We start from the raw sequence: 24,375 nt of genomic DNA, 5'->3' as shown, positions 1-24,375 counted from the left end.
CAGGCAAACATTTGTTTATTACTCGTCTGATGCGCGGCAAGCTTAATGTGCGATTCAAATCTTTTTCAACTGTCGTATAAAAAAAAAACGTGTTAACTGGAAATTTGCATCGTGTAAAGTGCAAAGTGGTATAATTTTTTAAAATAGCGGTAACTGAAGCACGCGTTAATCGAACTCGCGTTATGCGAGACCTGACTGTAATGTGTTTACATTTGTTACGGGCAAAAAAATGGTTGGAAGGACAGTCCACTACAACTCTTAACTGGCCAGGAAACAGCCTGGACCTGAATCCTATAGGGAACTGTTGGCATCTTGGGGAATCTGCAGTTGCCAGAAAGAAACCAAAGACCCTTCGTGAACATCAGGAGGCCATGATTTGCTTTTGGAACCACAAACTATCAGTTGATTATCTTCAGAAATTGATCTTTTCAATGCCTCGACAGTGTGCGGTTGTCATCAGGGCCAGAGGCGATTCAACTAAATATTAGTTTGCACCTGGTGAACTTTTCATTTTGTTTTCCATTTAAAATGATAAACTGAAGCAAATTGACGGCTTCTGATAACATTTCAGCCATAATTGTCGTGTTTACCAAAACTGTTGTATAAAGGTTGCAAATGCTCATTTTGGAATATTTTGAGAGCACCTGTCAAATATTACTTAGCTTTGCCTTAACTATTAACAAATATCTTTTGTTTATATTTCTATTTGTGATGTGCTACTCATTAATGTAACATACCATTGCGAAAAAGGGTTAGAAATGTGAAATTCCTAGGTGATGCACTTTCTTTGAACACCAGTGTATATATTTAAAAACAGATGATTAAAAATAGTTGAATAAAATATTGAATATGCTGTGATTATTTGCCAGAATTATTCAATATAAAAAACCATAATCAAGGTTTCTGTGCTACAGGACTGTTGCATTAATATTGGAAACCACTGGTATTACTAATGATTTATGGGTTGGTGATTCACTGTTGGTTCATAGAAAGGAGGAATTGTTCTTCAAGGGAAATGAAAAGTGATTAAATATGATTTCCCCTTATTGTTTGATCTCTGTATTTTTCATTAATAAGGGGCTCTGATAATCAGTTATATTAACTGGTTAATCCATTTAAGATAATTATGTTTCAGATATATTCAAAAAAAAATTATGCATTTGTCTTATAATCTGTTAAATGTATGATCTCATTTGGTTCTTTTAGAAACCAGTCGAAGTTTTACAACTTTGGTCCGATGAAGATGAGGTCTCTTCAGTCACATCAGGAGAAAATGTGAAGATAAAATTAAAAGGAGTGGAAGAGGAGGTAAAATGTGCTAAAAAAAAAAAATGTTTTACTGCTATATTTAAATTAACAATTTATAGCTAAATTGAAAAGTAAAAATAATATTTCTTTTATAGTTATAACGTTACTTTTGATATCACCATCACATCCCATCTCTGTGTTGAGGTTAGTAGTTAGCAGATACATGTCTTAACCTGTGACTGATTTGTTGACTTGGGAGGATGTATGTTGAGCATTATGGATAAACCAGAAGTCGAAGCCCTTTGTTTTTACCAATCAAGACACCTGGTTGCCCTGGTAGCATATGACAGATATATGAATGGTAAACAAATTATTTGTTAACAAAACTCTTGGTCAGAAAATTATTAGTTGATGAGGTTATTAGTTGACAAACAAATGATTGGCAGTTTCAGTCAGCTATCATAATCATTTACTGACTGTGATTGGTTGACATTCATGTTGAGTTTGATTAACTGAGGCTGTAAGTCATTCGAGTGGACAATTCAACCCTGAGCATACAAATCAGAATCATTTTGCAGGAGGGAGTGATTTTATTTTGTGTTTTGTTAATAGATAAGTGGGAAAATTTTGGGATGCGAGTTTTTGAAAAAACAAAAACCTTAGTTGGATGGTGCACACAGGTACATTTATTTATTTATTCTAATTTGCACGATTTGCTGCTCCTCTGATTGACTTTTCTTGGAACAACTTTAATTTTGGACATCTTAATAAGTAACTTTATGAAGTTCCTCATCATAGAGATCTTAGTGTTTACTTAGTGTTCTTGGAACAACTTTAATTTTGGACATCTTAATAAGTAACTTTATGAAGTTCCTCATCATAGAGATCTTAGTGTTTACTTATGTTTTGTCTGTATTTTTGAAGAATGGTAGAAATATGTTCAAAAATTGATGACTGACTGGAATCTAAAAAAAGATTTCCACAAGATTACATAGCTCATATTCTACATAAATATTTGTAATCATTTATTCCCTCTCGATCTGTCAATGGAACAGTATCACTGTGGTCTGCATCAAGAAACCAACAGTGAGATATTTTCTTAATGTCTAAATTTCTTAATAAACATGTAGCCTGTGTGCCATCACTAGGACATTACTGTCTCCGAGTCAACAAAAATTCAGTCATAACTTCTCAGATCTGTTTGTGTCATGTTGGCTACCACACAGATACCTGAAATTTGGTAGCCTGGCGTTTATTGATGATGATGCATCTGCATAGTATGGAATTCTTGTTAACTGCTTTTGGTTGTTTAATGCCCTGAAAGCTGCCAACTAGACTTTGCAGTACATTTTAATTCTGGCTCTTTCACCCCCCCCCCCCTCATTGATAGCTCTTACAAATGAAGTCAAACCTGTCATATTATTTGAAGATTAATGCTGCTGCTTTTCATAGATGTTTTGTTTATGGTAAATGGGCCTTTTGTGTTTTGTGTTACAGCTTTTACAATAATTAACATGTTTTAGTAAACTGTTTTGTTCTTGGCAGACAAAGGTGAATAGACTTTCACAAGCTACAATACAATAAGCTTCAGGCAGAATAGCCATTTGCTGATTGATCCATGTGTTTGAAAGGATTGCATTTCGCGCGCACACACGCACGTGATTAATATGAAACTCAATAGAAACTGATATTAATGGTATCAGTGGTGAGTATGGATGCATGTAGAAATGGGATATGGAAACACACCTTCGGTTGAGGTGTGCATTGTACAGGATCCCAGTCTACAAGAAGTAAAGTAATAAAGAAAAGTACGAAATAAAATAGGAAGAAGATTGAAAACTCAAAGGTGGGGGGGAAAGGAGGCATTAAGGTATACAATAAATGTATTGTAGGATAAATCATAGCTACATAATATCAGTGTTAATACACTAGTGTCTAACACCCCACCATCTTCACACCTACTTTAATTTCCGCGCTCGTGTGTATATGTGTGTGTGTGTGTGTGTGTACACACACACACAACAAAAGATTGATGCATCCTGCAGCACATAAGAGTGACATCACTGACTGCATAGCATATATAGTGACAACACATCTAGTGCCTGTCAGTTTATTGGTATGAAGCATGTGTAATGGGGAAATGTAAGGAACTAGTGGAGTTTAAATGGGGAATTATTTGTGGCACTAGGAATGCTGGGGCCAGTAATCTCGGCAACTGCAGGACACTCTTGGCTTTTCGAGGGCCGCCGTAGTGAAGGTGTTGTCCAAAGGGAGAGAGACGACCATCCAGTGTGCTGGGACAGGGAAACGACTACTGGTTAACAGTCATAGTGAATGGTAGTTGGCACATGATCTCTAGGACAACAGATGGCTCATGATTTCTCAATTAATGGCAGATGACAACCAGGGTGCACAGAGAAATGTTTCAGAGTACAGCAGATGCTCTTGCAGATAGGCTTTTTACACTACCCAATACAAAATTACCTATTTAAATTAACTTGGAAATCTTTGTTCCTTTAACTTTCATATCTAGAAATAAACTTTAGTTTGGAATAACCAATTTGTAGCCACTGTGTTATAGTGATTAACGATCAGCTATCCTATATTAGAGATTTCACGAAAGTATTTGCTTATATAAATATTATTATTTTTTTTTTTTTTTTAAGGAAGTGTCTTCAGGTTTTGTTCTTTGTGATGCCAACAACCCTTGTAGGACAGGAAAGGTGTTTGATGCTCAAGTAAGTGCATTATTTATAGCATGAAACGCTGAAAATTAAAAATTCCCATTGAAATAAAATTGCTATGTGGTGGTGGATGAAAACAAATCATACTTTGAAAATTAATTGTGCTAAAACTACTTGTTTTCAGGTTTCAGTTTCTTCCAGTGAAGAGCAACTCTGTAATATCCACCATTCTAATAATCTCCACATTATCACCCTCTATCAGTATAAGGTTGTCTCTATCAGTATAATCAAGGTTGTGCTTGAATGAATTGCATGTCTTTATGAGGGTATTGTTTTCACAGTATAAGCAATTCTGTTTTTCTAGCTCAGCTCTCTCTCCTTGGTGGTGGTCATGAAATGAGTTTATCACTTTCATTCTGCTGGAAGATGATTAATCCTCAATGTGATATAGCTCTCTTTTTTGGAATAATCATCATCCATATCTGTTATACCCAGTAGATGTACCGGTCAGTATAGTACAAATTAGTCCCTGCGAACTGTTAGTTTCCATTCACAATTTTCCTTCATGCTGTCTTAGTGTGGTTAGGGCTAAAGATCTGTTAGATCTTTAGCCCTCTTTTTTTTTTTTTTTTTTTTTTAATGCCTGTGAACTTCCACTTATCTGCTTTTAGTTCTGCCATTCATTTTTTCTTTGAATGTCTTTTCAGTTACTCTCCCTTCTCCCATCCTTTCTATGAAGACAACCAATGGATGTAATGTGTGGCAAGTACAACACCCTCTCGTGTTATATGTGGTAGCCATTTTTTGTCTCTCTGGTGAAGCCTTTCCTTGTTGTATGTGTACAAACGCCCATTAGCAAATGATTATACATTGAAAGAAAAAAAAAAACAGTAATACCTGATTATATCAGCATATTATCAATAATGGATACCTTTAAAACAGTTCAGTTTACAAATACATCTAATCTGTGATATTAGATTCAGTTCTCTATGTATACCTACAGTTACCAATGGACATAACAGCATGCAACTAGTATGCAAATAGCTGTATTACACAGCAAGATTTTGTACCATTCAAACAGCTTGTATAATATATTTCTGACAAAAAAAAGCATATACATTGACTATAAAAATGTAGAACTAATTTTTGATTGGTTCCTTTATTCTCTCTCTTGGCTTCATAGATTTAAAGATTTAAAAAGTGTTATAAACAGCTAATTTTGGTGTTTTTGCCAATTTCTTTCTTGTTCCAAATGAATTTGTTTAGCTGATTTCTTATACTTTCTGATTTATTTATTCTGTTGTTTATTTCCATTATTTTCAGATTTCGTATCTTCTGTCTTCATTAAAGAGTTCCAATTTGTTATTACTCTGCACTCTTAACATTACTTTATAAAAAAATCCAAGTTTTCTTTTTATACTCTGGAACGAACATATAAAGTTAGAGGAGTTCACGGACACCTCTGTAGCCAGGTGGGCAGGAGCAGCAGCAGTGTGTAGCGCACACTTCTTGATTAGACCAGAGTTCGAGCCCCTTGACCACCAAATACGGAGGATGCAGAAAGGTCAGGGAATGACCACCGCATATCCCCAGAGCAATATGGCCTTAATTGCTAATGCTCCTAAAAAAAAACAAATAATAACAAGAGGAGTTCACCAGTAGAGACAACACCCAAACTTTATACTGCATTTAGTAGTGCACAGGCTCTTGAACATCGCCACTCAATGTGGGTACACTTTTCTATCTTTACACTTGGATGCTCGAAAACAGGACTTATCTCTTCCAACTTTTGTTTTTATGAGAATGATCCACTTTACTTTTCCTGCACTAAACTTTGTTAGTAATTGACACTTTTATTAAATGGACCATGCAAAATTATAAAAAGAAATGGTGAAAGGATGCAGCCCTGTCTAATTCTAAGTTTAACTTAAATCATCTTACAATGTTTCCTTCACTCCTTGATGCAGATTTTCCATTTTTTACAAACTTTTTATTCTTTAATATTACTAGTAGCATATGATGCAAGAAAGTGAGCTTATGAAGCATCAGCCAAAAAAAAAAAAAACTTCCCATTTCACCTGCCTATCCCCTTCAATAATGTGTGTAGTCCTTGAATGTATTCAAACCACCAACTTCCACAACAACAAAAGATGGAAGTTCGTTCCAACAATCAGCCAGCCACCCGCTGGCTGAAGGCAAACCTCTGCACATCTATCTTGCAACAATCCTCTCTCAGTTTGGATTTATGCCTCTTCATGTGTGTAGTCTCAGCAAAAGGAAGAATAACATCGGCATTGAGCTTGCTCAATCTATTCAAACCTTCCAACACCTCAATCAGATCACCTTGCTGGTGCCTGGCCTCCAGATGCTGCAATATGCAGAATTGAAGCCTGTCTTGGTAAGACCACCCTTTTGTTGCTCTTCTCTGCACCTGTTCGAGAAGATCTACATCCTTCCTAAAATGAGGCCTCCAGATCTGTATGCAGTACTCATGATGTGGTCTAATCATTGCCTTGTACAATGGGATAATCACCTCCTTATCCCTGCTAGCTGAGTTCCTGTATATCATTGACAAACCCCAAGAGCTGTTGCGGCAGCCTGTGTGCTTTCTCAGAGAACTTCATATCTGACTGCAGAATTATCCTTGAGGTCTTTTCCACTTTCCTGAGTGTGATATTACTCTGGAATTACTGCACCCCATATGAAGTACATGGCATTTGTCAATATTAAACTTCAATTGCCACATCTCAGCCCATCTGCCTAATTTGTCTAGATCTTACAATAGCATACCCTGATTACTGCAATTAACTACCTCCCAACATTCGTATCGACGGAAAATTTAGACATTAAGCCATTCCTTCATCAAAATCATTAATAAATACAGAAAACAATGGGTCCAGCACTGAACCTTGGAACCCACTATAGCAATTCAAGAAGAACAGTGTCCTTTATAACCACTCTCTGTCTTCTCCCCTTCAACTATCCCCTTATCCATAGCAGTAACTTGCCCTTAATGCCATACTGCTCCAGTTAGCAGAATTCTTGGTCCTTTGTCATATAGATTTTCAAGGTCATCAAATTCTAAATGCAGGTCCTTTATATGTTCTCATGACTCTTCTGTAATTTGTTTTAGTGCAAATATTTGTTCTTAACATCCTATGTTTGATTTAAAACCTAACTGTCCATCCCCAAGGCTCCATTTAACAACACTGGGAGTGAAATACCTCTGCATTATCCAGTGTACCAAAATGGACCAGAGGAGTTAACAAGTATTTTCATACTTGTTGACGCCTCTGGTCCATTTTCCTCATATATTGTTACAGTTAATGCCTTATTCCAATTGCTGGAATTCATCCTTTTTGAAGTGACCTCTGAATAATATGAGGTAACCACCATTATGCTATTTTCCATCCAGCCTTTGGCATTTTTAAGTGTAATTATGTCTGTTGTCTTTTCACACATTGATTTGTATTGAAATGATATTTTCCATTACTGTTTTCTACATCAATAGAAGAGATGGTATCCAAAATTTCCCTCTTTTCAACTCCATTTAGTAATTCTATAGAGTATTTACTCCATACTTCTAAATATCCTTCTCTTTTGTTTTAACTTTGCCCTTATGTTTTTGTTTTACCTTACCTTAGTTATTGTTTTTTATGGTTAAGATTTTTAACACTTTTTTTTTTTTTTTTTAAACTAAACCCCCAAGCATTTTTCCATTTTCCTGATACTTTTTTCTCTATCTTTTCTAAAATCTTCCCAAACTTTTTCTTTAGTATCTTTCGCATGTATCATAGCTTTTTTGTACTTTTTTATATTCTAGTAAGGATTTATTAGTTTTACTTGCCAAAAATTTCTTATCTCTAACTGCATCTTTTAACTTCTTGGGTCCATTTCTGGATTTCTTGCTTCTGCAGATTTCCCCACATATCTCTTTCGTAGCCTACACTAAAGCTCTCTTAAATTTTTATCATTCATTTAAAGTTACATTAGCAACAAGAATGCCATTTAACTTTTGGCAAGGAGTTAAATGGCATTCCTGAGCAAGGGGGTTTGTGTTTCAGACAAAAAGAAGGTTATTGGAAAATTTCAGAGCTATTCAGTTTTAATTCATTTTAATAATTTTTTATATCTCTTATTTTTGGCACTTATTACCATTTTTATACTTGTTAACTCCTCCAGTTTGGTGGAAATTTTCCAGTAATCAGGTGTACTGTATTCTGTTTTCCAATACTTTTATTTTCTTCCAAGTTTGTAAATTTTTTCAGATTTTTTTTTGTACAACTATGGACCTGCAAAATTTAATGACATACACTTAAAAGTTTACATTAACTGACTCTTCTTGGTTTGTTATGTTTGTTATTTGGTTTTTAGGAGCATTAGCAACTAAGGCCATATTGCTCCGAGATATGCGGTGGTCATTCCCTGACCTTTCCGCATCCTCCATATTTGGTGGTGACGGGCTCGAACCCCGGTCTAATCAGGAAGCGTGTGCTACGCACTACTGCTCCTTCCCACCTGGCTACGGAGGCGCCTACTCTTCTTGGGTTTTTTCATTAACTGACTCTTCTTTTAGTCTGAACATACAATGAGTTTACAGCATTAGGTGAAAAGATATATTTGGACTTTGTATGTCATATATCTTTTGACATTTACATTTTCATATTTGATTTTTGCAATAAAGTATTAATTTTTTTATAAGTAGCATTAATAATTCAGATGGAGTTTAGTCACTTAGTCACCATTGTTGTTATTGGTTATCTGGTAGTGTGTGTGTGTTGTAGTTGCGTGTGGTTAAAGAAGGTTAGGTTGTCTAAATATGTAAGTTGTTTTTTTTTTTAAGAGTTTATGGTTTTTATAGTTGTGAACAATATAAATATGCTAGATGAGGGAACCCTCATTATATTCATATGACATTTTAGCTTTTATTCGGCCCAGGTAATATTTATATTGTTAACTAGGTGATTACGGGATCACTGAATATGGATTGGAAGAGAGAAAGAAATTATCATTTAATGTAAAAAGGCTTGAGTAGCTGATGGGATTTATCCAGTGATACGAAAAATAGCAGCAGAATAGATTGCTAAACCAGTATCTATTATAATAGATACATTTCTGGGTTCGGGTGAACTCCTAACAGATTAAAGATGTGTAAATATCTTTAATCTGTTAGTATATTTAATCTTTGTAAACTGGATTAAATATCGTTAATCCAGTTTACAAAGGTACTTCCCAAGGATGAAGTAGATAATTGAATACTGGTAAGTTTAACCTATGTGTCAGGGAAAATTATGGTTTCCCTCTTTAAGGATGTATTATAGGAGTATCTTCACAAATATAACAAACCCATACCGTGCTTCTTGTGTAAGAAGCACATCATAATGAGCACTTAAACTTGCATGGAGTGTAATCTGCCTTTAATTTCTTAAAGAATTATTATTTAATTCTCAGACACTCCATGGTACATGAAGTACCATGAAAATGAGAATAATATGTAATTCTTTAAGAAATTAAAGGCAGAGGTTTTCGACACAGGTTTAAGTGCTCATTACTTCATCAGTTTCCAGTCCTTGATATACCTACACACTATGTCACTAAAAGAATATTTAATTGCAGCATGGGTTTGTTTTGGGGGTACTTCACGAGCTTTGAAAGGCTTCAGTAAAGAAAATAATATATATTATATATGCAAGGCTTTTTTTGTGACGGTACGCCACGGTGCGGCGTACCGGCACCTTTTTTAACAGCGTGTGACATGGCTGGCACGCAGTGCGTGTCAACCATGCCAGCTGTTTCCGTCTATTAATGAGATCACGTGACAATGCGGCCCCTCGACGTGGGCACCTGTACGTGGTGAGGGGACCTCCCAGTGACGCTGCTGGACTTCCAGACTAGCGTCACTGGGATCCAACGCCCACAGCCCAGGTTCCAGGCTTACATCAATGGAATCCGGCGTGTTTGCCGTGCGCTGCGACCCGTGGAAGGGGGATCCTGGTGGTTGAGGGGCCCAGCTTCAATACACCACTTTGGCCCCTGCTTCGACAAGACGGGTGGTCCTGGAAGGCCCGGCTAGGATCAATCGGCTAGTAGGCTCGCCTGCGAGGGTCAACCGTGTCAATGCCACGCCCCTACCCTCATGGTCCGAGGGACAGGATTCAGGCTGGCGGCGGTGCGGGTATAGTGTCTGGGTAGCCCTGGCGTCCCACTCCCGAGCGCATTTATTGCATGCCGGGTAGTGGGCGTCCCTTTGGGCTCCGTGGTGGGTGGGGAGCCCGGGCCACTGAACAAATAAAAAACCTCTATGAATCCTGATAAACTTACTCCTTCAGGGGCCCCAACCCTGTCCCTATCTGAAAATTTAGACAGTGAAGCAGATAGCATTATTGCTAAAAAGAGGCAGTGAACCGAATTACCATCAGGGCCAGTCCCAAGGTTCTTAATCATGCATTCTACCAATGAGACACTGATTGGTAAAATGTCGCCCTTTTTCATTCAAAAAGGGTTAGACGGGTTAGCAGGTTCACCCAAATCAGTTAAGAGGCTTCGTTCTGGAGACCTCTTAATTGAAACTAAAAATGACAGGCAATCTGAACATCTCCTCCGAACAACATCAATCGGAGGAATCCCTATAACAGTGACACCACACAGAACACTCAATTCATCCAGGGGTGTCATTTCGGAGTGGGACCTTCTCGATGTAACCGAGGAGGAAATCTGCTCCGAATTAAAACCACAGGGAGTCATTGCCGTCAAGAGAATTACTGCGCGAAGGGATGGAAAAATTGTTAAAACCAGGAGCGTTATCCTGACTTTTAACTCTCCTAAACCTCCTGATGAGATTAAAGCTGGATACATCAACTGTTCAGTGTGTCCATACGTTCCGAACCCTTTACGGTGTTTTAAATGCCAGAAGTATGGACATTCTCAAATGGCCTGCCGTGGAGTCCTTGCATGCGCTCGATGCGGTGCAAAGGACCACGAAACAACAGCATGTTCAGCCGCAAAACCCACCTGTATTAACTGTGAAGGCGAACACCCGGCCTATTCACGAGCATGCCAGAGAAAGGTGGAAAGAAGAAAAAGAGGTGGAAAGAAGAAAAAGAAATTCAACGGCTGAAGGCAGAGCTAAACATCATACCAGGAGGCAAGGAAATTGGTCAAACCCCTGAATATCAAGAAACCTACCTACGCCCAGAAGGTAGCAGGGAGATGTTCCGTCGGAACTCAGACGGACATGACCATTCCTCCAAAGGAGTCTTTCACTCCCATCGCGCGATATCTTTTAAGTTCTCAAAAACCTGCACAGAAGGACCAATCAGCTGCCACTCCTATATCGGTACCTCCTAACGCTCCACAAGTAACAAAGGTAACTATGAAAGAAAAGAATAAGAAAGGGGAAATCCCCCCCCCTAGTACCCAAGATAAGATGGATATTGAGCAGAAGGAGGTACCCGAAGATTCAGTTTTGGAACTCTTTGCGGAGGAAGAAATGGACACCGGACAGCATCCATTCTTCCCCAAAAAAGATAAATCCAAGACTGATAAAAGTAAGCCCTCAGCACCTCGGAAGCCGCCTGATGGACCCACCAAGCCAAAATAATGGCTAAATTCCTACAATGGAATTGTCGTGGATTCCGGCGAAATATTGATGACATCAAGGCCCTCCTGCAAAAGCATGAGCCAGTTTGCTTTTGTTTGCAGGAGACATATCTAAAGGCAAGTGATGATCCCACCATGCACAACATCACATTTTTTCGAAAGGATAGAATTGCGGATGGCTCTGTACATGGGCGAGTGGCTATCCTTGTCGGTAACCAGACCCCAGTACAGCCCTTGCTAATTACAACCAGTATAGAGGCTGTTGCAATTCGCCTTTCAGTGGGATTTCTAATAACTGTGTGCTCTATCTATTTGCCACCTGGGACTGACATCTCCCAGGCAGACCTTGATGATCTTCTTACGCAGCTGCCTCCCCCTTTCTTACTCCTTGGGGATTTTAACGGACATAACACCCTGTGGGGTAGTGCTAACATCAACAGAAGGGGACGAGTCATAGAGCGTATGCTAAATGACAATGACCTTTCCCTTCTGAATACTGGAACAAACACCTTCTTCCACATGCCTACCCGTACTTATTCTGCCATTGATCTCTCTATCTGCTCCCCTTCTTTACTCCCTTCACTCACTTGGGAAGTGGAGGAGAATCCATACAGAAGGGATCACTTCCCTGTGATAACCTCGTTACACAGCGGGAGACCATGTCTTCCCTTCAGGTTACCACGGTGGAAGATTGATCAGGCTGACTGGACTGCCTTCCAACATCAGGCAAATTTTGATCTTAGCACAGTCAGTCAAGAGCCTATCAATGATGCAGTTAAGTACATCACAGAAAATACTGTCCAAGCAGCTGCGAATGCTGTCCCAAAAACATCAGCCCGGTTTCCACCATTTCCCAAACCTTGGTGGAATTCACAATGCACAGCAGCAAAAAAGGCTCAAAACAAAGCGTGGGGGATATTTCGCCGATATCCTACCATGAACAACCTTATAGCTTTCAAACGTGCACGAGCCAAAGCACGCTACATCCGTCGTCAGAGTCAAAAGGAATCGTGGATCCGTTTTACATCATCTATTAACCAGTCTACCAACTCTAAGGTAGTCTGGGATAAAATCCAGAAAATGAAGGGAAAATATACTTCCCACCCTTCTTCAATCCTAGATTATAATGGATGCACTATTGCAGATCCAACTGCAATAGCCAATGCTCTTGGGGAAACATTCTCTAAAATCTCCGCAACATCCTCGTATTCCCCAGAGTTCCTGGTCCTGAAACATAAACTGGAAAAACAAGCACTTAATTTTAAGTCCAAGGGCCTCTATCCCTACAATGGGGCATTCACTATGCAGGAACTGAAAAGAGCCCTTACTCTATCCAAAGCAAGTGCTGTTGGACCAGATGGCATCCATTATGAAATGATTAAACATCTTTCACTAAAATCTATGGATTATCTGCTCTTTTTATATAATAGAATCTTTATTGAAGGGCAGTTTCCGGATTCCTGGCGCAAGGCAATCGTTCTTGCCTTTGCTAAGCCAGGAAAGGATCCAAAAGTTACCACCAATTATCGTCCTATTGCTCTGACTAGCTGTCTGTGCAAAATCCTGGAGAGAATGGTCAATTCTCGTTTAATATGGTATTTAGAATCAAATGACCTTCTCTCCAGCATCCAGTGCGGCTTCCGAAGGAACCGGTCCACTTTGGACCATCTTATTAGATTGGAAGCATCCATCCGGGATGCTTTCCTAAAACGCGAACACTTGGTGTCGGTGTTCTTTGACATGGAGAAAGCGTATGACACAACTTGGAGATTTGGCATTTTAAAAGATTTACATAGCCTAGGCCTAGGAGGGCATCCGCCCTTTTTTATTCAAAACTTTTTAGCCAATCGATCGTTCCAAGTTCGTGTGGGATCCTCACTCTCTCGCTCCTTTAGCCAAGAGGAGGGAGTACCACAAGGATCAGTATTAAGTGTCACGCTTTTTGCCATCAAAATAAATTCCATCACAGAACAACTTCCTCCAACTGTAAACAGTGCCCTCTATGTTGATGACTTTAGCATTTTTTGCCAGTCGTGCAACATGAGGGTTATTGAAAGACAACTGCAGAAAGCCATTGATAGTCTGAATTCCTGGGCACTTGCTAATGGCTTCAGGTTCTCGCCAGAGAAGACCGTTTGCGTACACTTTTGTTGCAAGCGTAATCTTCATCCTGAACCTGAATTAAGGCTCGGACAAAATGCTATTCCAGTAGCAGCGAACACAAAATTCTTGGGACTCATATTCGATAAAAAACTGACATTTTTGGATCATATTCGTCAACTCCGCACAAAGTGCACAAGAGCCCTTAATATGCTCCGCTCGCTCTCCTCTTTATCTTGGGGTGCAGCCCGATGCACCCTAATACGGCTGTACCGTGCACTTGTGCAGTCCAAATTAGATTATGGGTCCCAAGTATATACTTCAGCCAGAGACAGTGCCCTTCGATGGCTGGACCCTGTCCATCATCAGGCTCTGCGTATCGCTACTGGAGCATTTCGAACCTCTCCTGTCCAGAGCTTATACGTCGAAGCAAACGAACCACCGTTATCGCTTCGTCGTAAGCAGTTGTCTCTAAAGTATGCCTTAAAACTGAAATCCCTACCAGACCATCCTACGTGGCCATTCGTTTTTGAGCCACGATGGGAAAATTTGTACAACACCTGTAAGACTGCCAATCGTCCTTTTGGTATTCATCTCCAAGAGCTACTCAAAGAACTTAATATGAAGGTAGACAAGGTTGCCCAAACACCAAAGCAACCCTTTCCACCCTGGCATGCTCGTGTCCCGGCATGTGACTTGTCCCTTAGAAATTGGGGAAAGTCGGACACTCCATCTTCGGTCTACCTGCAGCTTTATTCAGAACACCGAGCTGAATATTCCGACTTCGCGCCAGTCTACACAGACGGTTCGAAGTCGGAATCATACGTGGGATCTGCTGCTGTCTTTACAGACAGCACTACATCGGAGCAGATTCCCTCTGAATGCAGTATCTTTACTGCAGAGCTGCACGCCGTAGAGTTAGCCTTGGATCACATTAGTGAATGCCAATACCAACGGTTCATTTTATATTCCGACGCTCTCAGTGTGTTACAGGCTTTAATATCTGTGAGGTATAATCTTCATCCAGTTCTGTCTAGCATTCAGCAGAAGATTCACGTTCTCCATGAACGCGAATATGACATCCGCTTCTGCTGGATTCCGAGCCACATTGGGTTTTTTTTTTTTTTTTGATTTGGTAGTTGTTGGCGCATCGGCTTCTGTGGCCATATTGCACCTCCCAAGGTTTTTGCAGTACTTTGATCCAAGCCCGAGGCGGGAATCGAACCCGCGACCTTTGGGTTGCCGGGCAGGTACTTTACCCACTCGGCTAGCCCGGTCGGCGCCACATTGGGATTAGGGGAAATGATTTGGCTGACGCCGCAGCCAAATCAGCAATTCCCAATAATAACTGCTGCCTGTTAGTCCCCTATACAGACTACAGGCAAATAGTACATCAAAAGTTACATTCCCAATGGCAGGATTCGTGGAATAGACAGACTGCGAATAAATTACATCGTATAAAGCCTGTAATTGAACCGTGGCAGTCTAGTCTGCGCAGGAATCGTAAGGAGGAAGTTGTTCTCGCCCGGACCCGCATAGGACACAGTCATTTGACTCATTCGTTTTTGCTGAGGGCTGATGACCCTCCTATGTGTGAGTCCTGTGGCACAATTTTAACAATTAAAAACATTTTAGTTGAATGTCCAGATTTTAGCAATATCCGTTTTACCGCTTTTATTCATCTGACTGAGCCGTATACACTCAGTCAGATTTTATCTGACAATGACAATGTGTCTGCTGTTTTTAGCTTTTTAAAAACAATAAATATTTTTACTCGTATGTAAAATTTTTACTTTTTTTCTTATATATTTGTTATACCTTTTGACATAGTGACCTAACTGATTAGGTCACTGAAAATTTAAAAATTTTTATAAATGACCTGGTCTTGGCGCATTATAGCCTTAGTAGCTAATGCGCCAATAAAACCAAAACCAAGACAATGGGCGAAGCCAGCACCCGTCAATCACGGCCGTATCGCTAGCAGTCTGGAAGGGGTACCAGTTTCTGAATCTCGACTAAAACTTCATTATGAAATTATTTTTACTTATTTTTTTTATATTTTACTTATTATTTTTTATTTATTAAATAAGACTCACCTTTGACTTATTTTTTATATTCTTGTATAATAAATTTATGCTTAATAAACTGTGTGTTAATAAAAGTAAGGGTTGAGATTCAGTATTGGGTACAGCATTCCGACTTCTAGCGATATGGTCGTGATTGATGGGTGCTGACTCTGCCCAGTGTCACGTGATCTCCTTATCAGACGGAAGCAGCCGGCACAGAATTTTTCCTGATAGCAAAGAATGAGTACCGGCACCTATTTCTTTACAAAAAAAGCACCGTGTGTGTGTGTGTGTGTGTGTGTGTGTGTGTGTGTGTGTGTGTGTGTGTGTTTATTTATTTATTTTTTTGGCAGCCCAAAGTAGATGTGTACTTAAATTAAGGAACTGGATATAAGAACAAGGAAACCTCTTTTAGCTAAAGGGATATTCAGTGTTGAAAAAAATTACCACCTAATAATGCCACCTAAATGTTTACAACTAGAGTGCTTATTTAAATTTAAGGATGGTTTGGGCAGATAGTTGGAAGAAACCAAGTTATTAAATTAAACTTGGAAAAATTTGAACCACAAAAATAAATTCAGCAAACTAATTAATGCTATTAATAGGGTTATAGGTAAGGTAAGGCAGGGTGCTATTCTGCTCCTATGAACCTGACCACCCATGTATTAAAACAAAATGAATGAATAAATAAATAGGTATAACCATGTTTTTACTCCCCATAATAAATTGAAACAGTGGGGTTTTTTTTTTTTTTTTTTAAACTGATGCCTGAATAAGCCTGGGTTCCTTGCATCAGTTGTCTGTCTTTATTAATACTGATACTTTTGTTTTCCTGTTAAAATTTGTGTATAAGTTTTACCTCTGTTAATTTCTCTCTTACTTTATCGTAATGTGAGATGCATGCCTTAAAAATGTACTAATTCCCCGCTTTATTTATTTTAGGTTGTAATTCTAGAGCACAAGTCCATAATATGTCCTGGATATAGTGCTGTGCTTCACATCCATGCCTCAATAGAAGAAGTAGCAGTTAAGGTATGGGAAGTCATATATTCCAGTAGTGATTCTCTAACTTTCCAGAGTTAGAAGCCTTAGCATATTGCTCTATTTACTTGTATCTAAAATAATCTCTCCCCCTCCCTTAATTTTGGTATTCAGATTTTAATTTTAGGGTTACTTTATAACTGTGATTCTATTTGGATCCAAGGACAGCATTTTGCTTTTGTTCTGTTGTTGGTGCCCAGATTGCAGGTTTTTCTTATTGTTGATCATTGTATAAAAAATAAGTATTTAAAATATATAAACTGCTGATATATTATGTGATGAACAAACACTGTAATATCATGTTAGTTTGTACCTGAGGCAACTCACAACAGTAACATTATTTTAAGTGACTGTAATTAGTGCTGCTAATTAGAATTCTGATATAATTCTATGTAATCCAATCATGCCATGACTGCATTTATGGAATGTTTGCTTGTTTATAAAAATTGCAAATTTATGGATGTATACCAGCAAATGAGTATAATATAGACTTTTGTTCATTAAATTAAAACAACATTTAATTTGGTTAACATAATATAAATAATAGTGTTCCAAAAGCCCAGCCACCCTGGGGGTGGAAATAGGTGGTTAATTTTGAAAAATCAGTGATTATAGTTTGTTTCTTTTCTGTTAATGCTTGTTTAATGATTTTGATGACATTTTCTGGATATTAAAGTTGAATTAAACTTTGTCTTAATATTTGTAGAATGAATAGGAGTATCTGTTTTAAGGATGATTGGTAGTTTATTAGATTAAATTCCTGAAGTTTTACTACACATGTTGATTTCATTATGATAAATAGTGTATAATGGAGTCATTCCTTTTCCTATAGGCTTTGATTTGTCTAATAGATAAGAAATCTGGAGAAAAAAGTAAAAACCGCCCACGATTTGTGAAACAAGACCAGATTGCAATAATGAGAATGGAATGTGCAGGAGTTATATGTTTAGAATCCTTTAAAGAGTTTCCTCAAATGGGACGATTTACTTTACGAGATGAAGGTAAGAGAGGAGAGTTTTTTTTTTTTTTTTTTTTTTTTTAAGTTGTGATTTTAGTGATAACACACTGGACCAGTGGTTTTCAACCAGGGTGCTGCAACAATATTCCAGGGGTGCCATGTAATTTGGGTTTCAGTTACTTAAACTATTTTTTTTTATTTAAATATTTATTTCATTATAAAAAGGTACATCCTTATAATTACATTATTATAATAACTCTCATATAACATTTTTTAAAAATATTATGTGTGTGTGTGTGTGTGTGTGTGTACTGATACGAAAATGCAATAGTGTATTTAATGTGAACAGATTAATGCCATCTGTATGAGATTAAACATTAAATCTGTCTGTAAATATATAATAATATATATGGTAGTAGTTGAATGTACCTCGAAGGTGAGGTATAAGTAGGTCGGTATTGTGTAGACCCATTGTAGCCTGTGATACGCCATAACCATCAAAACACGAAGACCTAGCCACGTGCTAACGGAAACTGGAAAAAATAATATATACACATGCAACATATAAAAAATTATTAACATGTTAATTATAGGTATGTAGATACACTGAAAGGAACTTTATCGAGGGCTAACCCTTTCAATGTATCAACCATAATTAAAGAGCTATCCGTTTCTGTTATCATCATCCAGTCCAACAATATCCAAATGATAGTAAAAAGTATACATAAGTGTGGTTTACAAGAATGGAAGTTCCAAAAAGTTGATACCCAAAAATGGGCATGCCCGAAAATTTAAACGTTATTAAGATGTTAAGGTTATCAATGTATAATAAGGTATGATAAAATTTTGCCGTTGACTGGCGGGATGACATTTAGCCCGACGGATAGCTAATTTACAAAATTAATAGTTAGTATTACTAAGAATGAGATCCATCCACTGTTATACTTATATATGTGTGGTATGAGTTTAGCATATTAATTATTAAATCAAAAAGATAGCATGTGCTGACAGAAGGTGAACGATAGTAGAGTAGAGTATAGCTATAGTACCTCAATCCCCCTCGAATTACTCTAATAGTTCATGAGGTATGAAAAGTAGAGTTTTTTACAGCAGAAAGCAAGGTCAGCAAAGGAAAAGGCAAAGCATAAGGTTACTTAGGATTAAACTGGGAGCGTAACTACCCATCCCTTATAGTAAGGGATCCTGGTTTTTGATTAGGTACGAAAAATTAGCAAGCATAAGCAGTGTCCAAGATATCTAAAAGGTTACGACTTACCACGTGTAGTCAGACAGAAAGACCGAATAAAAGCACGTATGTGGTATATATGTGGCCATAGCAGTCTCAAACGCCTACTGGTGTTTGTAGTTAAAATCATTCAAATTTCCTAAAATGCCGCTATTTATTTCAATTAATTAATTAGTATGTGATGCCCTCTGTAGTTTTGTTATGTAAACTGATAGATGGTTCTCGAAGTAAAAGTAGAGTAAGCAAAGAATGTTTTCCTGCCAATGGAGTAAACGTAGGTACGACTTTTTCAATGAGTGTAAGCTATATGTAACATACTCCATGGGTAGTACCTACTATATACATATATATATATATACACATGCCCAGCCAATTGCAAGGATGTCATCATGATGAGACCACGAAATATAATCACCAAATTTAAGTGGCGTAAATGCCGTTCAAAACTTTATCGATAATAAGCTGTGGGTTAATATTACATCTTTTGTTAAGGGCCGCCAAAATAGCTTTATGAGGTATATTTTAATGATGCCGTGAGGGAATCCGTTGTTTATTAATTTTAATCTGAAATTGTTAAGTGTATCTATATCATCTACAACTATATCATCTACATTGCTGCATATGTTGGTTCTTCTAATACATTGCGTGATTATAATATTTCTGTGTATCCGTTTGGAGATATTGGAACTCCAGTTAGTTAGGTCTATGGCATTAAATTGGAAATCGTTGGGTTTGTCATATAACTTGGTGTGTATCATGTTATCTATGCATATGTCTATATCTAGGTAGGTTGCTGATTTGGAACCATGTGTATTAGTGCATTCCAACCTTAATTTGGGTGGGTAGTGATTAATGGCTTCTGTTTGGAAATCAGGGTTGTTAAAAACAATCAAATCGTCTATATATCTGTATAGTATGATGTCCTGCTTAAAGTTCTGTTCGAAATGGTGGAGGTATAGGTTAGCGACTAGACTAGAGCTACATGCTCCCATCGCAATGCCTATGTGTTTTCTATATGTGCCATTGATATCTGCCATTGAAGATATCTTCAATGGCACAGGCTACAATACCGACCTACTTATACCTCACCTTCGAGATATATTCAACTACTACTATATATATATATATATATATATATATATATATATATATATATATATGAGTAATATGGAAAGAAAGTTAATAAATTGTAACAAACTGTAACTAATACTTATGACCCAGTGCACTTGCTAGAGCAATTATGTATTACGACCATAATGTGTATAAAATATTTTGTATAATATTGAAGATAATAATATAGAAGATAATTCAAGCAGACAATACCAAGCTGGATTTAAAGAAACACAAGGGATATAAAAAAAAAAATATATATATATATATACACATAAAACTTATTGTTGTCTCCCCACAATCTAGATGACTTCAACTGGGGCCAACCAGACTGAAGGCAAAAAACAACAAGGAGTTCTCTGTTTCTGTAATGAACAATATCTGCTAATATATATAAAATTTCAGAGATTAAGTAATTTGAATCTAAACCAATTAAAGGTAGTTAAATTTTTAGAATCAAAAGAAAGATAGTATAAATGTAAGCATATATTGAACATCGTTTACTCGACAGAGAACGTAATTTAATAATTAAAATAAGAATAAATGTAAAGTATAAGGCATAACTACCGTATCCTGGACATAATTTAACAGCTAGTCGTCATGAAATAATAATCCCTCTAGTGAGTATATATGTGGTGGCCCCTATGTGATGGATATAGTAAAAATAATTAATTAATTTAAATTAAGTTAACGCAAAGAGAAACGTGCCAGAAATAGTAAGAAGAATAAAAACTAATAAAAGAGTAGGAATAATAGAACCTGAACTCCATAAAGGTGAAAATATAGTAGTACAAATAAGAAATAGTTTCTCCTACATCCTCGGATTACCCTAATAATTTCAGAGAAACAAGAACAAAGAGTGTAGGACAGCTTAAAGACAATACAAGATATAAGTTGTAGGTGCCTCCATAGCCAGGTGGGAAGGAGCAGCAGTGCGCAGCACACGCTTCTTGATGAGACCGGGGTTCGAGCCTGTCACCACCAAATACGGAGGATGCGGAAAGGTCAGGGAATGGCCACCGCATATCCCGGAGCAATATGGCCTTAGTTGCTAATGCTCCTAAAAACTAAATAACAACAATATAAGTTGTAGCTCGGGTATGCCCGGGATTGCAAACCCGTTCCTATAGTAGGACCCTGAGCTGAATTTGCATGTCACCTTAGCGTGAACTTAAGTATATACAGTGTGATTATAAAACAAGATAAGATAAAATAACATAAAATAAAATAAATGATACACTATAATTTGCAGGCCAGTGGGTACAAGTTTTCTAAGCCATGAGACACCAAGAAAGCAAAGCATACCCTATGTACATAATATACATGGCTCTAAATCCGTAATTATGGTAATTATATGGAAACAATGGGTTCAGAAAATAAATTTTTGAAATTAATTATATTTATCAACTTATTGTACAATGCTATTATGTTTGCTGCACAGGTTGTGTTTTTATTGCAAATAGAAGCAATCCTCAGGCATTGGGATAAAATGATATTAGCATGCACTGATTTCGATACATTAGATTTCCAATTTGTAAGGCTGACTACATTGAAATTAAATGCGTCTCTTTTATTATATACGTTTACATCTATATTATTATGGAATATTTCTATACGAAGATCCAGGTAATTTGCTATAGTATCAGAACTGTTAGTTTTTTCCAATACAAGTTCTTCTGGATATAATTTGCTGTAATCTGGGTGGTTGGCCCCAGTTGAAGTCATCTAGATTGTGGATAGACAATGATAAGTTTTATATATATATACAGTCAGCCCTCGTATAGCACGATAGTTGTGTTCCTAGAAACCCTCATGCAATGCAAAATCGTGCAATATAAACAACAGGCCCTATGGGAAAAATAGGGTTAGGTGCTGACCACCCAAGATTGAACACCCATTTGTAACCAAAACATTACCAAACACAATAAATAATGGTAATAAAATACTTACGTATTTTATTACGACTATTACGTAATAAAATATTGCTAATGCTTTTGCATCTATCGTAAGCAAACTGTTTTTTGTTTGATTTTCTATCCAAACAGATGACAGCCGTTCCATCTCTTCCAATTCCTTGTGTCTTAATCTAATGGCTTTTAATTACACTTTGAGTTGGTCCTGCTATGAAAGTTTTTTTTAAATTTTCTGTGCATCTTTGTAATTCTTGGCGTTGCCCCCTTTAGGCCTGTAGCATGTGCAATATCACATGGTCTTTCATTTCGCTCAAAGCATTTCACAATTTCATATTTTTTCCTCTATCGACAGAGGCGGACTGGCCATAAGCCTTACCGGGGAAACCCCGGAGGCCGGTGTAATTTTGGCCATAAACCATAGTATGAGGCCACTATAAATTTTCCCGGGTAAGAATTTTTGACCCAGTCCGCCTCTGTTTATCGATATTGCTTTTCTTTTTCTTTTTCTCTCTGAATCTGCAGTGTCTTCACCAGGACGCTTCCTTTTCACACCTTTTAAGTATTTTACTCATTTTTAGGGAATAAAGCACAATTACAAAATGAGGAGGCCTCTTGATGCATAAACAAAGCTGCGCGCGTATAGCAACTGAATAAACAACACCGTAAAGGCACAGATACACTATTAACACCTCACATTTTACTAAAGCACATTTCTCGGGGTTACTACCATAAAACAATAAAAACAATTTCCAGTTGCATTGCTGTTATTGGAATCTGTTATAAACTGGTAGTAAACTCGATCTAATTGCATTTTCGATTATACCGATAGCTGGAATTGTGTTGGTTTTTACGTTATTATGGTGAAATGTGTTTCCCCTTCACTTATATAAAACACAAATACATTTTCAGAATCTTCTCTTCATTTCTATCGTGTTGCGTTCAGTTGGGGTGATTCCGGTCCGACTGCCATTTCTTGTAAACACAAAGGCGAATCGTGCATAAGCGAATTCAGTTCGTGTTATATAAGATATCGTTCCCCCATTTATAAATCGTGTATGATCGAATTCGTGTAGTATAAACACGTGTTATATGAGGACTGACTATATATATATGTATATTTTAGTTTGATTGCTTAGATTACTTTAATTTTTTGGTATCTATTTTCTATGGGGTATTAAGGTGTGTACGGAACAGGAGATTTAGTTAGCATTTTTAGTCTAACCTATTCCTGGGGGTCTGTAATGGTATTCAAATTATATAATATCTAATGAAGTTAATTATAATTATTTTAACATTAATTAATTATCATTCAATACTAACTAACATTCCCTTACCTGGTCATCTACCTGCTACTTCATCGGGGGCTTTGAGCGGATCGATAGCCAGTTTTAAAGGAATGTCTCATAATTACCCGTTTCTGTTAACTCCTTATCAGTTTTGCCTTAGTAGTGAGATTATTTTGCTCTTTTAGACTATTTATTTAATTGAATAAGGATAGTTTTATTTCAACTTGTCTTTTAGTTTAATTTTTGAAAAAAATTTTTTATCTAACATCGGATTCGGCAAACTGGTAGAGGGGAAACAAAGCCCAACGAGTAATTATTGGAATAAGCGAGTGGAGTTATACTTATCTGTCCGGTGGTGGTCTTTCGGTAAATGAGGGGTTTGCCCTACTCATTGTTTGTTTTATCACAGGTTTGGTTTTGAGTGCGCAGTCGCGCCTATTGTTGCTTGATATTGTTGTAGGGCGATGTTTTTGCAAGTCATCCGATGAGTGGGCTGATTCCTACGTCAGCTGGGGGGGGGGGTTATTTCCGTTTTTTTTTTTTTTTTTTTTGAACTCCATGGTGAAAATTAAATTCTTTACGTGATTTGGTTGTTTGTTATTTACAAGCATTGTTTTTTGTTATTTACGTTAGTTGTTTTGCTATTTACATGAGTTGTTTTGCTATCCTTTTGGACTGGGCCGGTATGGCTTTTCTAAGGCATAACAGCCCGTTTTGTCCTAGGGGATAGCTATTTACATATTTACAGTCTCCTGTAAGGTGAATGTTACCTTGCGTCTCGTTGCACGCAAATTTTTTTTTTTTTTTTTTTTATATGATGGGTGGGTTGATGTAAATAGCTATCCCCTAGGACAAAACGGGCTGTTATGCGTTAGAAAAGCTATATCGGCCCAGTCCAAAGGGATAGCAAAACAACTCATGTAAATAAAAACCAATTCATGTAAATGGCGAACCAACTCACGTAAATAACAAAAAACAATGCTTGTAAATAACAAACAACCAAATCACGTAAGAATTTAATTTTCACCATGGAGTTAAAAAAAAACAACAAAAAAAAAACGGAAATACCCCCCCCCCCCCGGCTGACGTAGGAATCAGCCCACTCATCGGATGACTTGCAAAAA

General features: G+C 37.4%; 1 protein-coding gene across 1 annotated transcript in view; it reads left to right on the top strand.

Annotated features, from left to right (window-relative positions):
• LOC150084133 (eukaryotic peptide chain release factor GTP-binding subunit ERF3A-like) overlaps positions 1-24,375 on the top strand; it is a 212,304-nt gene that overhangs the window by 176,218 nt on the left and 11,711 nt on the right. Inside the window, exons 11-14 of the mRNA XM_090375053.1 lie at positions 1,207-1,308; positions 3,915-3,986; positions 16,640-16,729; positions 17,571-17,739. Coding sequence (XP_090231179.1) covers positions 1,207-1,308; positions 3,915-3,986; positions 16,640-16,729; positions 17,571-17,739 — 433 coding nt within the window. The remainder of the gene's footprint in view (positions 1-1,206; positions 1,309-3,914; positions 3,987-16,639; positions 16,730-17,570; positions 17,740-24,375) is intronic.

The sequence above is a fragment of the Mastigoproctus giganteus genome, chromosome 6, assembly GCF_048544385.1.
Source record: "Mastigoproctus giganteus isolate SK-2022 chromosome 6, ASM4854438v1, whole genome shotgun sequence".
Taxonomy (NCBI): Eukaryota; Metazoa; Arthropoda; class Arachnida; order Uropygi; family Thelyphonidae; genus Mastigoproctus; species Mastigoproctus giganteus.
The sequence above is the reverse complement of the archived record's forward strand: the minus strand, read 5'-3'. Positions and strand labels throughout refer to the sequence as shown.